Source organism: Colobus angolensis, unplaced genomic scaffold, assembly GCF_000951035.1.
Source record: "Colobus angolensis palliatus isolate OR3802 unplaced genomic scaffold, Cang.pa_1.0 Scaffold46, whole genome shotgun sequence".
NCBI classification, from domain to species: domain Eukaryota; kingdom Metazoa; phylum Chordata; class Mammalia; order Primates; family Cercopithecidae; genus Colobus; species Colobus angolensis.
The window spans coordinates 12,285,448-12,297,212 of record NW_012118043.1 but is presented as its reverse complement, the minus strand read 5'-3'; the positions used below and the strand labels follow the sequence as shown (position 1 = coordinate 12,297,212).

General features: G+C 38.0%; 1 protein-coding gene across 5 annotated transcripts in view; it reads left to right on the top strand.

Annotated features, from left to right (window-relative positions):
- Positions 1 to 11,765, top strand: part of CEP63 (centrosomal protein 63kDa) — an 87,332-nt gene that overhangs the window by 59,316 nt on the left and 16,251 nt on the right. For 2 of the 5 annotated variants that reach the window (XM_011958186.1, XM_011958187.1), the window contains exons 8-14: positions 819 to 1,052; positions 1,357 to 1,496; positions 2,539 to 2,676; positions 4,285 to 4,399; positions 5,566 to 5,763; positions 7,688 to 7,774; positions 11,553 to 11,758. In XM_011958186.1, the coding sequence (XP_011813576.1) occupies positions 819 to 1,052; positions 1,357 to 1,496; positions 2,539 to 2,676; positions 4,285 to 4,399; positions 5,566 to 5,763; positions 7,688 to 7,774; positions 11,553 to 11,758 (1,118 nt within the window). The remainder of the gene's footprint in view (positions 1 to 818; positions 1,053 to 1,356; positions 1,497 to 2,538; positions 2,677 to 4,284; positions 4,400 to 5,565; positions 5,764 to 7,687; positions 7,775 to 11,552; positions 11,759 to 11,765) is intronic. The other 3 variants (XM_011958190.1, XM_011958189.1, XM_011958188.1) reach the window with 2 other exon arrangements.

The window sequence follows — 11,765 nt, the reverse complement described above, 5'->3', positions numbered from 1 at the left end:
GATCTCCCGACCTCGTGATCCGCCCGTCTCGGCCTCCCAAAGTGCTGGGATTACAGGCTTGAGCCACCGCGCCCGGCCGGGGGAATCCCTTTACTTTATCCATTCTTTTCTATTTATTTATTTCTTTGAGACAGGTTCTCACTTTGTCACACAGGCTGAAGCGCAGTGGTATGATCTTGGCTGTCTGCAACTTCCGCTTCCTGGGTTCGAGTGATCCTCTCATGCCACCATGCTTGGGTAGTTTTTGTATTTTTTGTTTCTTTGTTTTGAGACAGAGTCTCATTCTGTCACCAGGCTGTAGTGCAGTGACGCAATCTCGGCTCACTGCAACCTCCGACTCCCTGGTTCAAGTGATTCTACTGCCCCAGCCTCCCAAGTAGCTGGGATTACAGCCACACGCCACCATGCCCAGCTAATTTTTGTATTTTGATGGGGTTTCACCATGTTGGCCAGGATGGTCTCGATCTTCTGACCTCGTGATCCACCTGCCTCAGCCTCCCAAAGTGCTGGGATTACAGGTGTGATCCACCGCACCCGGCCAATTTTTGATAAAGACAGGGTTTCGCCATGTTTCCAGGCTGATCTCCAACTCCTGAGCTCAAACGATCTGCCCACGTCAGCCTCTCATAGTGTTAGACTTACAGGCATGAGCCACCACACCCAGCCTCTCAATTCTTTCTTACCCCTTCTCAATGTATATATATTTTAGTGAGCCAGTGCTTTATGCTTTTATGGAAATAATAGTTTCATTTTAGTCTTATTCATTGATTATTTTATAATTTCCCTTTTACCTATTGATTGATAGTCTGTGTTTCTAGGCTCAGCTCACCAATCGGAAACAGAAATTAGAGTCTGTGGAACTTTCCAGCCAATCAGAAATTCAACACTTAAGCAGTAAACTGGAGCGGGCCAATGACACTATCTGTGCCAATGAGTTGGAAATAGAGCGCCTCACCATGAGAGTCAATGACTTGGTTGGAACCAGTATGACTGTCCTGCAGGAGCAGCAGCAAAAAGAAGAAAAATTGAGGGAATCTGAAAAACTATTAGAGGTCTGTTTTAAAATCACTGTAATTGGGGGAAGCGTGTGTATGTGTGTTTTAAGAGAGTGTTATTAAGCTAGAACTAGGTTCTAGAATTTATACTTTCTTCCCTACTTTATAAATGATGGATCAGATATTGATAGTTTTGTTAATATTGTGACTGTTACATAACTTATAGTCTGACTTCCTGGCTTCTTATGAAATAGAAAAATTGTAATAATAGCTGGCTTAGAAATTTCTGGGTATTTTGCAGATTTTGCAGGAAGAAAAAAGAATTGAAGGAAAATTACAATCATATTTGACTTTTTTGCAGGCTCTGCAGGAAGAAAAGAGAGAATTAAGGGCAGCTCTTCAGTCTCAAGAAAATCTCATCCACGAGGGAAGAATGCAAAAGGAGAAGTTGCAAGAAAAAGTAAAGGCAACTGACACTCAACATGCTGTAGAAGCTTTAAGGTAAATTTAATCTTAAATATTATTCATCTTAGCCACTTAATGACTAGGCATTAAGCACTAGGCTTACTTTTATTTTTATTTTATTTTCAGATAGTCTCCTTCTGTTGCCCAGACTGGAGCGCAGTGGTACAATCTCAGCTCACTGCAACCTCCACCTCTCAGGTTCAAGCGATTCTCCAGCCTCAGCCTCCCGAGTAGTTGGGACTACAGGTGCATGCCACCATACCTGGCTAGTTTTTTGTATTTTTAGAGCTAGCCATTCATAATGTTGGCTAGGCTGGTCTTGAACTCCTGACCTCAGATGATCTGCCCACCTCGGCCTCCCAAAGTGTTGGGATTACAGGTGTGAGCTGCCATGCCCGTCCAAGCACTGGTTTTAATATTGTATATTCATAATTTTATGTTTGATCGTATTGTGGATTTTCTTAATTGGCTTTAACTTCTGAGTTAGGTTTTTAAAGTGTTATAAAATTTTGTGTGGTTAATTTTCTTCTGCCACCAGTTTGGGTCCCTAACAGAGACTCTCATGTTTAGAAAGTTAGAAGCCAAGGTCAGTTTGCATGCTTTGTGAAAATCCAAACATGCAGGGAATTGTCATTCACGTCTCCTGGAGGCCTCACTTTCTTGGTGGAGTAGGTCGTGATTAGTAGCTGCTTATCAATAATAGCAACCAGCCATTGGGCTAGCCCTCTTGCTTGATTTAAGTCTGGTGCACATTTTTATTTTTGCCAGAATTCTCCTGTAACTTTTCAGTTTTTTTTGGTACAAGGTTTCAAGTGTCACTGAAGTGATTTTGCCATTTTGTCTTTTTCCCTTGAAAAATAGGCCAAATCCCAGTTAAGAAGGGAGTAAATTGCTGCTTTTTTAACTTTCAGCATCTCTTGACTGTCTTTCCTCTCCCAATATTGTTTTTATAAAGCAGGAGACAAACTGAAGAGTTCCAAAGAGTTTATCAAAAATAGTTGGGAAACACAAACTAGATGTGCATTTTTTGTGTTTGCAGAGATAAAGGCCTTAACAATCATCCTATGTCTTTCCATAGGCTACGGGAAGAATGTCTGGCAGAAAAGAAGTACACCTCTCAAGGGCAGGGGGACTTAGACAGTGTGCTCTCGCAGTTGAATTTTACCCATACTAGTGAGGAACTTCTGCAGGCAGAGGTGACTCGTCTTGAAGGCAGGTACATAATTATACACACATTTCAAAAATTTCAAGTTGTTAAAATGAATTTTTGATCATCATATTGCTAAAGTAAATGAATATAATAGTCATAGTGAAAAAAATAAGATTTTTTTCTAGCATCCACAAATGGCCTGAGTTCTTATTTCTTTTTTTTTCTTTTTTTTTTTTTTTGAGATGGAGTCCCACTCTTTCACCCAGGCTGGAGTGCAATGGCATGATCTCGGCTCACTGCAACCTCTGCCTCCCGGTTCAAGTGATTCTTCCTCCCCAGCCTTCCGAGTAGCTGAGATTACAGGCGTGCGCCACCACGCCTGGCTAATTTTTGTATTTTTGTAGAGACAGGGTTTTACCATGTTGGCCAGGCTGGTCTTGAACTCCTGACCTCAGGTGATCTACCCGCCTCAGCGTCCCAAAGTGCTGGGATTACAGGTGTGAGCCACCACGCCCTGCCCTAAGTTCTTATTTCATTGAGAAGACAGAAGCAATTAAAGGAGAACTTCTTAATCTTTCTGCCATCAAAACTACCAGTCTTCCCACATCTGTGCCTTTCTGCACTTCTAAGACCAACTACTCCACTTGTGTCCTTTTTTTGTACTTATATCCTTTCTTTTCTACATCATCAAGTTCTTTCTCTCCACTGAATGATATCCACTGGTATAAAATATGCTATAACGTCACCCATCTGGGGGAAAAACCATCCCTTAATCCTGTATCTCCGTCGAGTTATTTCCACATTTCTGTACTTCTCTTTAAGACCAAATTCTTCAAAAGAATTGTCTGTACTAACTCTACTTCTTTACCTTTCACCTGTTTAGCAGCCCTTCACTTAGGTTGTCCACCCTACCACCTCGGAAGCAGGGTAGGAAGGGGTAACAGTTGACACATGGTGATCCTCCTTTTTGTTCTGCTGTGGTGGTGTTACTTCCTTGGGTATTAATTGAATCCTGACTAATGCTATACCATACCCACCTAAACTCTTGTCATTGTCATACTTATAAATTTTTTTTTGGTTTTTCATACCTCTCAACTTTTTGATTGGGAAGAGTGTGATACTTTGTTTTAAACACATGACTCATGATCATTTGTACACCGGCATTTTCTGTATGTGAAAGATAAAATTACTTTTAACATGAACTGTTAACCTTTAGGCAAACAACAAGAGAAATATCATTTTACACTTTTTAGGTTATCTTTAAGTAATACATTTTTTGTTTTTACATTTATTTCTGGTTTTGGAAACCAGTAAGTATTTTCTTTTATCTACATGTTAAATACACAGACATACATACACACACATATTTTCTGCTTTATTCCTTTTGGAATACTTGGAGTACTTGAGATAATCTTTGTTATCATTGAAGGATATGTTTACTCTTCCATTTGACTAAAATTAAGTTTATTATTTTTGACGTTGGGACAACAATTTACTTTTTATCACAGTTTTTTTATTGATTGGCTTTTTAGTGATGTTTAAATGAGTGATGTGATGTTTAAGATATTGGCTGGATATTTTTTGGACATCAAGAATGTAAATTATATAGTCCAATTTATAGGGTTCGGGATTTTGATTTCGTTTTAAATATGGGATCTTATTTTTGTCATACAGTTTGGAATCTGTGAGTGCAACGTGTAAACAGCTGAGTCAAGAACTAATGGAAAAATACGAAGAGTTAAAGAGGATGGAAGCACATAACAATGAATACAGAGCAGAGATTAAGAAGGTAAAAATATGCATACCTAGGATTGCAAAATTGTATGTGTTTATGGACTGAGCTGTGGGTTTGGAGATTAGAGGGTTTTTTTTTTTTTTTTTTTTTGAGACAGAGTCTCGCTCTGCCGCCCAGGCTGGAGTGCAGTGGCTGGATCTCAGCTCACTGCAAGCTCCGCCTCCTAGGTTTACGCCATTCTCCTGCCTCAGCCTCCCAGGTAGTTGGGGCTACAGGCGCCCGCCACCTTTCCTGGCTAGTTTTTTGTATTTTTTAGTAGAGACGGGGTTTCACCATGTTAGCCAGGATGGTCTCGATCTCCTGACCTCGTGGTCTGCCCGTCTCAGCCTCCCAAAGTGCTGGGATTACAGGGGGATTATTTTTAGTGAGAGAAAAATGTAGTTCAAGGGGCCACTTGATATTTAGGAGTGGAAGAGTACGTGGAATGTGCATAGGGAAAGTGCCTTCTTTCTCTGGCATCCCCCCGATGTCCAATAAATATCTTTAAGATAATTGAAGGCTGTTCCCTTTGAACTTAAAAACTTTATTTTAAACATGTTTTAATGAAAAGTTTTCTAAAAGACATACACTTAGTGCTTGCAAAAAAATATGAACTGTCATTTAATATTTTCTTATTGCCTAAACATAGTATTTGTGGATTGTCTCCTGTGCTATGATGTGGTTGGTATCCTTGTCAGCTATTGAGCTATGCAGAGCTGTTTGTGTCTAAATGAGTGGGTCCTAACTGTCCTATTTGTTGTTTTGTATTTTTTGTTACTTCTTTAAGATTACTTCTAGCTCGTTTCTTCCTCTTGTTCTTTCTGTTTATTATCCTGTGGACCAAGATACCATATGAGCAAAACTTTTAGATTCACAACTAAAAAAAAGAATGAAGGTCACAAGTACTGTCCTCTAAATAGTGTGCATGGACCTTGATTCTGGTCCTCAGCACTTGAATAACCCATCTCTCCCTGTTTTGAGGTATAATAAATGATTGTAGGTATAACCACCTGACCTTCAGTACAGATATGCAACTTGGTAAATTGCTAATTTTTCTGCAGATTTAATTCAGGAGAAATTTAATGTCTTGAGATAAGGTAAGCTTTTATTTTATTAGCTGGTAACATATTATTCTATCTAAATGCTTTCTCTTTTGGTGCTTTCTTTTCTGCTTTCTTTAGTTGAAAGAACAGATTTTACAGGGTGAACAAAGTTACAGTTCTGCACTAGAAGGAATGAAGATGGAAATCTCCCATCTAACTCAGGAGTTACATCAGCGAGATATCTCTATTGCTTCCACCAAAGGTTCTTTCTCAGACATGGAAAAGCGACTCAAAGCAGAGATGCAAAAGGCAGAAGAAAAAGCAGTAGAGCATAAGGTGAAGCCTGAACAAAAACTTTTAAATTTGAAATTTGTTTTAAAGATGGAATTTATTAAAGACATAATTTTTATAATATTTAATTCAGTGAATTTTTATTAGATACCTGCTTTGAGCTGAGGGTATGCTGGTTAACAGAGAGTTTAGTGAGGGTGGTGCAGAGGTGAGAGTAGACACAGACAAGTAAAGTGACTGTATCAGTGGTGTATGATGAGAGTCACTAGAGATCACAAGCAGCCTGAATCTAGACCACTCGCTGCAAAGGCCTTCCAAAAGGTGTGATAGCAAAGCAAAGTTAGGAGCGAGCTGGGTGAGGGGAAGGAAAAGTGTTTCAGGCACAGGAAAATACAGAGGTCTCTAAGAGATAGTAGAACACGCTTGCTGTGGTTGAAACTAGAGTACACGTGGGATGAGTGGAAGGTATGAGACTGGAAAGCAGGGACTGGCTGCTGAAGGGCTCTGTTAGCCACATAAAGGAGTTATACTGTGACCTTGAGGTCAGTAGGGAATGGCCACAAGCAGGAGTAAAATTCAGTGGTCTTTAAATGGAGAATAAGCAGGGAGACAGAGCACCCAGATGCTGTTACAGTGGTAAGATGGTGGCCTGAGCAGTGGGTAAGGGAGGGAGTGAGAAATGGATGAATTCTGGAGATACTGGGCTGGTAAAAATGACTAGGCATGGTATTTGATTGGCAGGGAGGGTGAGGTAGACAGAGTTAAGGAATGGTGTTCCACAGGATTTAAGCTTAGGCAACTGATGGAAAGTGATGCTCTTTAATTAAATAGAGAAAAGACAGGGATCTAGTTTGGTGAAGGATGATGAATTTGTGTGAAAAGTACACAGACTGGGGAAACTAGTGGAGAGGACTTTGGTTTAACACATTTGTTTGGAATAAAGGCTGGAATTTTGTGTGGATAATAGTCATTTCCACAGAAGGCCTGGAGTTGAAGATTAAAATCAGGATTAGGTATTTAGCTGTGGCTGTCCTTTCTTCATGGTAACATTTGAAACCCCCTGAGAGACTTAATGATTATAGTGAGAAAGCATTGCATAAAAAGAGAAGTGACTCAAACCAAACTTAGGATACTTCTCATTGAGCGTATAAAAGATGTTGGAATGAAGCTTAAAAAAAGGGAGCAGTGAGGAGGAAAATCAGATAGTTTTTGCCAAGCCAAGGAAAGGAATATTTTCTTTTCTTTTCTTTTTTCTTTTTGAGACAGAGTCTCACTCTGTCGCCCAGGCTGGAGTGCAGTGGCGTGATCTCAGCTCACTGCAAGCTCTGCCCCCCGGGTTCACGCCATTCTCCTGCCTCAGCCTCCCGAGTAGCTGGGACTACAGGCGCCTGCCACCACTCCTGGCTAATTTTTTTTTTGTATTTTTAGTAGAGACGGGGTTTCACAGTGTTAGCCAGGATGGTCTCCATCTCCTGACCTCGTGATCTGCCCGTCTCGGCCTCCCAAAGTGCTGGGATTACAGGCATGAGCCACCGCGCCCGGCCAGAAGGAATATTTTCAAATGGGAATGGTTAAGCACCAAAGCTAAGGGGAATGAGAACTGAAAATAAGTTATTATTTTATGAATAAAGTACAATTCCATGTGACGTTGCAGGTAGAAGCCAAGTTGGAGGAGGCCAACACAGGAGAATGGGTAGGGATTTAAGGGATTTACCAGTGAATTGAAACTTTGCTGCTTTGTCACCTGATTTATCCTGTTAGAATGATATCTTCATCCCATTCATGTTCATTCACCTTAATAACACCTTATAAATCTTTTTAGAAAGTCCATATATATATATATCTATATATATGTTTATATGTAAATGAAGAATATGACTTAGCCTAATGAAAATTGCATGTGGAAAATTTTGTAAGATGCATTTGATTTACATGTTATATTTATTTTTTTCTGCTTTCCCCTTTTCAGGAGATTTTGGATCAGCTGGAGTCACTCAAATTAGAAAATCGTCATCTTTCTGAAATGGTGATGAAATTCGAATTGGGTTTACATGAGGTACATAAATAGAAACTTAAGTTTTTCTACTATCCATGCCTTAAAAAAAACTACTTTGTAAATATTGACATTATAAACAGAGAGTTAAGATCAACTTAGATCCTTTTGCAGAAATTTTCTCAAGGAAATGAAGGCAAAACAATGCTGGAAGTGAGCAAAATATTACTCTCCACTCCAGCAGCAGGAAGGGTTTTTGTTTGTTTGTTTGTTTTTTTGAGACGGGGTTCGCTCTTGTTACCCAGGCTGGAGTGCAATGGCGTGATCTTGGCTCAACCTCCACCTCCCCGGTTCAAGCGATGCTCCTGACTCAGCCTCCTGAGTAACTGGGATTACAGGCATGTGCCACCACACCCGGCTGATTTTGTATTTTCAGTAGAGACTGGGTTTCTCCATATTGGTCAGGCTGATCTCGAACTCCCGACCTCAGGTGATCTGCCCTCCTCAGCCTCCCAAAGTGCTGGGATTATAGGCGTGAGCCACCACGCCCGGCCACAAATGTATTTTTTTATATTATATATGTGACAAAATATACCTACAGTCTGTGTTCTTAGTTGGAAGAATGTATATGAAGGACTTAGCATAGTACGTGGCACTTAGTAAGTATGCAATACATGCTAGATGGTGGTATTTTTATTATTATTGTTAATGATTATTATGTTTATGTTATCTTTTTAGAAAGTATATTGTCTTTAAAATAATTTAGCTTTAATTTTTTTCTGCAAGATATTCACATAGTAAAATATTTTAGAATCTTTTATATTCAAGGACTTTTAGTAGGTGCTATAATGAACACAGGATGAGTAAGATAGCATTCTTGCCTTTAAGAGAGATTTTGGATCAGCTGCAATCACTCAAATTACTCTAGCCTTTAAGAGACTAGAGTAATCTAGTAGCAAGGGTAAGAAATGCATACAAGCTTCTGTGAAACCAGAGAGAACATGATTAGCCAATAGTGAGTTGCAGCATAGATGCTCTTTTAACTGTTTTGTTACAAAGTTCCTATAATTTGTGAAATGACTCATCTATTCTGACCCATCTTTTCTTGGTGTAGGTCAGATGTCTGAAAATTGTATAAATGCTTTTTTCCTGCATTTCCAGAGAGTATTCCTCCAAAAAGATATACAATTCCAAGGTGCTCCCTGTTTGCTCTGAAAAGTTCTAATTTCACAATCCAGGATTGTGGATACTGGGGTGGAAGAATGTGCAAAAGACTATTGTAGAGTACCTTATTTCAACTGGAAAAACAGGGGACTATTTTTGTAATCTCTCAGAAGGGTAAGATTCTCCAAACATCATGAAGCCATAGAGGATTTTACAACATAAAAATGTGAAGTTTCTGGAAGGTAAAAGGCCCTATTAAAAAAGGCTAATAGGGAGAAAACAATTTATAATCAGACAAAAGGTTAATGTAAATTATGAATACATAAAAATTCCCTACAAAGATAATAAGGAAAAGATAATCCAGTAGAAAAATAGGCAAAGGATGTAAGTAGATACCTCACAGAATTAATATAAATATCTAGTAAACAAAGAAAACTGTTCAACCTCTCTAATAAAGCAAAATAAATAGACATTCTTTTACTAATTGGTTTGATAATAACCTTTAAAAACTAATATATAGCCAATGTTAGAAAGATGTAAGGAAACAGATTGATTGCACTGTCAATGAGAAAGTGAATTGATATGGCCTTTCTAGAGGACAGCTTAGCAATATCCATCAAATGCGTAAATACATATAGCCTCTAAATTCCTGTGTCTTGTGTGTTTCTGATTTTGATAATCATTGCTGAATTGTTTTCAGAATGGTGTTATCTTTTTACATTCCCTTAGAAACCATTCTCTAGGAGCAAATGTGCATAAAATGGTCATTGCAGTATTATTTGCAATGTCCAAAATTTTGAAATAAACTATTTATTTCAGTGGTTAATTTGTGATTTTATGAATATTACGCTGTCATGGAAGGTGGCAGGTGAAAACACTCATCTGATATTGCTGTATCCTCAAATCCCTCTAAAACTATATGAAAGGATTTATTTTTAAAGCACAAATCCACAAGGTTGGGAATAATAGGAGAGGAGACAATAGCTAAACATTTTATAAGGGGGAAGATGGGAAGGAAGGGAGGGAGGGAACTTGATATCCCCTAATAAAGCCAATATTAAGCTAGTAGTGGAGAACTCTAAGAACTAAACTGATCTACACCACAGAATTCTGTAAAGGCTTATGATTCAGCAGTACTTGATTGAGAGACTCCTATGCAGTGATTATCTGTTCATATTTAAGAATTGAGAACTCTTGGGGAACTTTAGCCAGACCATGACCAGAGATGCTGTTCAGCTTAATTTCTCCTGAAACTTCCAGCTGTCAATAATAGTGGTAATACTGTTCTTTCTTTACACAGCTAGATGTGTGCTTGCTACTCAGTTTTCATATTACCTTTCATACTCATTTATCTATAGTAATTGTTTATAAAATAATAACTTAGAGAAATTTTTAAAACATACCTGAACAAAGGTAAGCATCATCATTTTTTAATAAGTATGTTTAATGACATCAGACATCAAACTGGTGAAAACCGTATCAGCAGTTTAAGCTTTCTCTAGTTTTGAATTTACATACAGTGTGAATATGTTGTACATATTATGAAGAATAATTATTAGAAAGGGCCCTTTTGCATTTTACCATGTAGAAAGCTGAAGTTACTTGTACAAATGAATGTTTGAGTTAAATGTCTATTTTAATAAATTACCTAATTATCTTAGTAATGAAATAACAGCTCTGATAAAATACATTATTTACCATGTTTTAAAAATTGATAATAGTTTCATTTTAACTCATATGTCCTGCAGATGTGCTTCTCTGATATCTTGTCTGGCATTTACAACTTGTCGGAAGATTTTGTAGCTCTTAGTCACTACTTAGTACACAGATAGTTCACAGATATATTTTAAAGTTTATGTTTTTGTTAGGAAAATTATGTTTGTTAGACCATTCTTGATGAGCTTACTTTCAGAATTTTTTTTTTTTTTTTTGCAGAAAAGACCAGGCTAACCATGGTATTAAACTCCAAAGATTACCATAACTTTGCATAATACTAATTAAAATATTTTGTCATCAGAAAAACAATCACCCAGACTGCCATTTTTTCAAGTAGTGTCTTACCAGGAAACACCTCAAATTGAAGAGCAATCAAATATATGATACCAGATCACAATAGTAATTCCCACTATGTACTTGAATCCTGCCTTATCGTGTCCAAATTTATATATGAGTAGATATCAAAGTTGTAGAAAAGTGTTTAATATTAGAGGGTATTTATTTTAAAGTTGTCCTTGCCAGCCAGATTTTTTTCTCAGAACTTTTTGTTCAAATTTATTTCCTTGAACTAGGTCTCTGTTTTCTTCCACTGGTATTCTGGGGCTTTTCAACCTTCACCTTCTTGCAGAAGAAACATGGCCACTATTTTCCTTCTTTTTCCCTGTTTCTGATTCCCTCTTACAACTTTCCTCCATCCTGGTTCCATCCTTCCTCCACCTCCTTGGAATTCCTTGCCACACAAGGAAGCCCATTGTGCTTCTAGTGTTCCACCAGCATTTACTTGAAGGATTCTTTATCTCTGTTAGTCTTAGAGGCCTGAAAACAAATCTTCACTTTTTCTAAATTAAAGCCATAGATTAACTACTTACAACTAAAAAATACTGAATTTTCCAAACAGCAGTATCACAGATCACAAGTATTCTTGTACAGATTAAGTGACTCTAGTATTCTTTTTTATTAGGCAAAAGAGATTTCACTAGCAGATCTCCAGGAGAATTATATTGAGGCATTAAATAAATTAGTGTCTGAAAATCAACAACTACAGAAAGATTTGATGAATACCAAATCTCAGCTGGAGATTTCTACTCAGATGTGCAAAAAACAAAATGACAGGATCTTTAAACCAACACACAGCAAAACAACTGAGTTCAAGAATACAGAGTTCAAGTAAAAT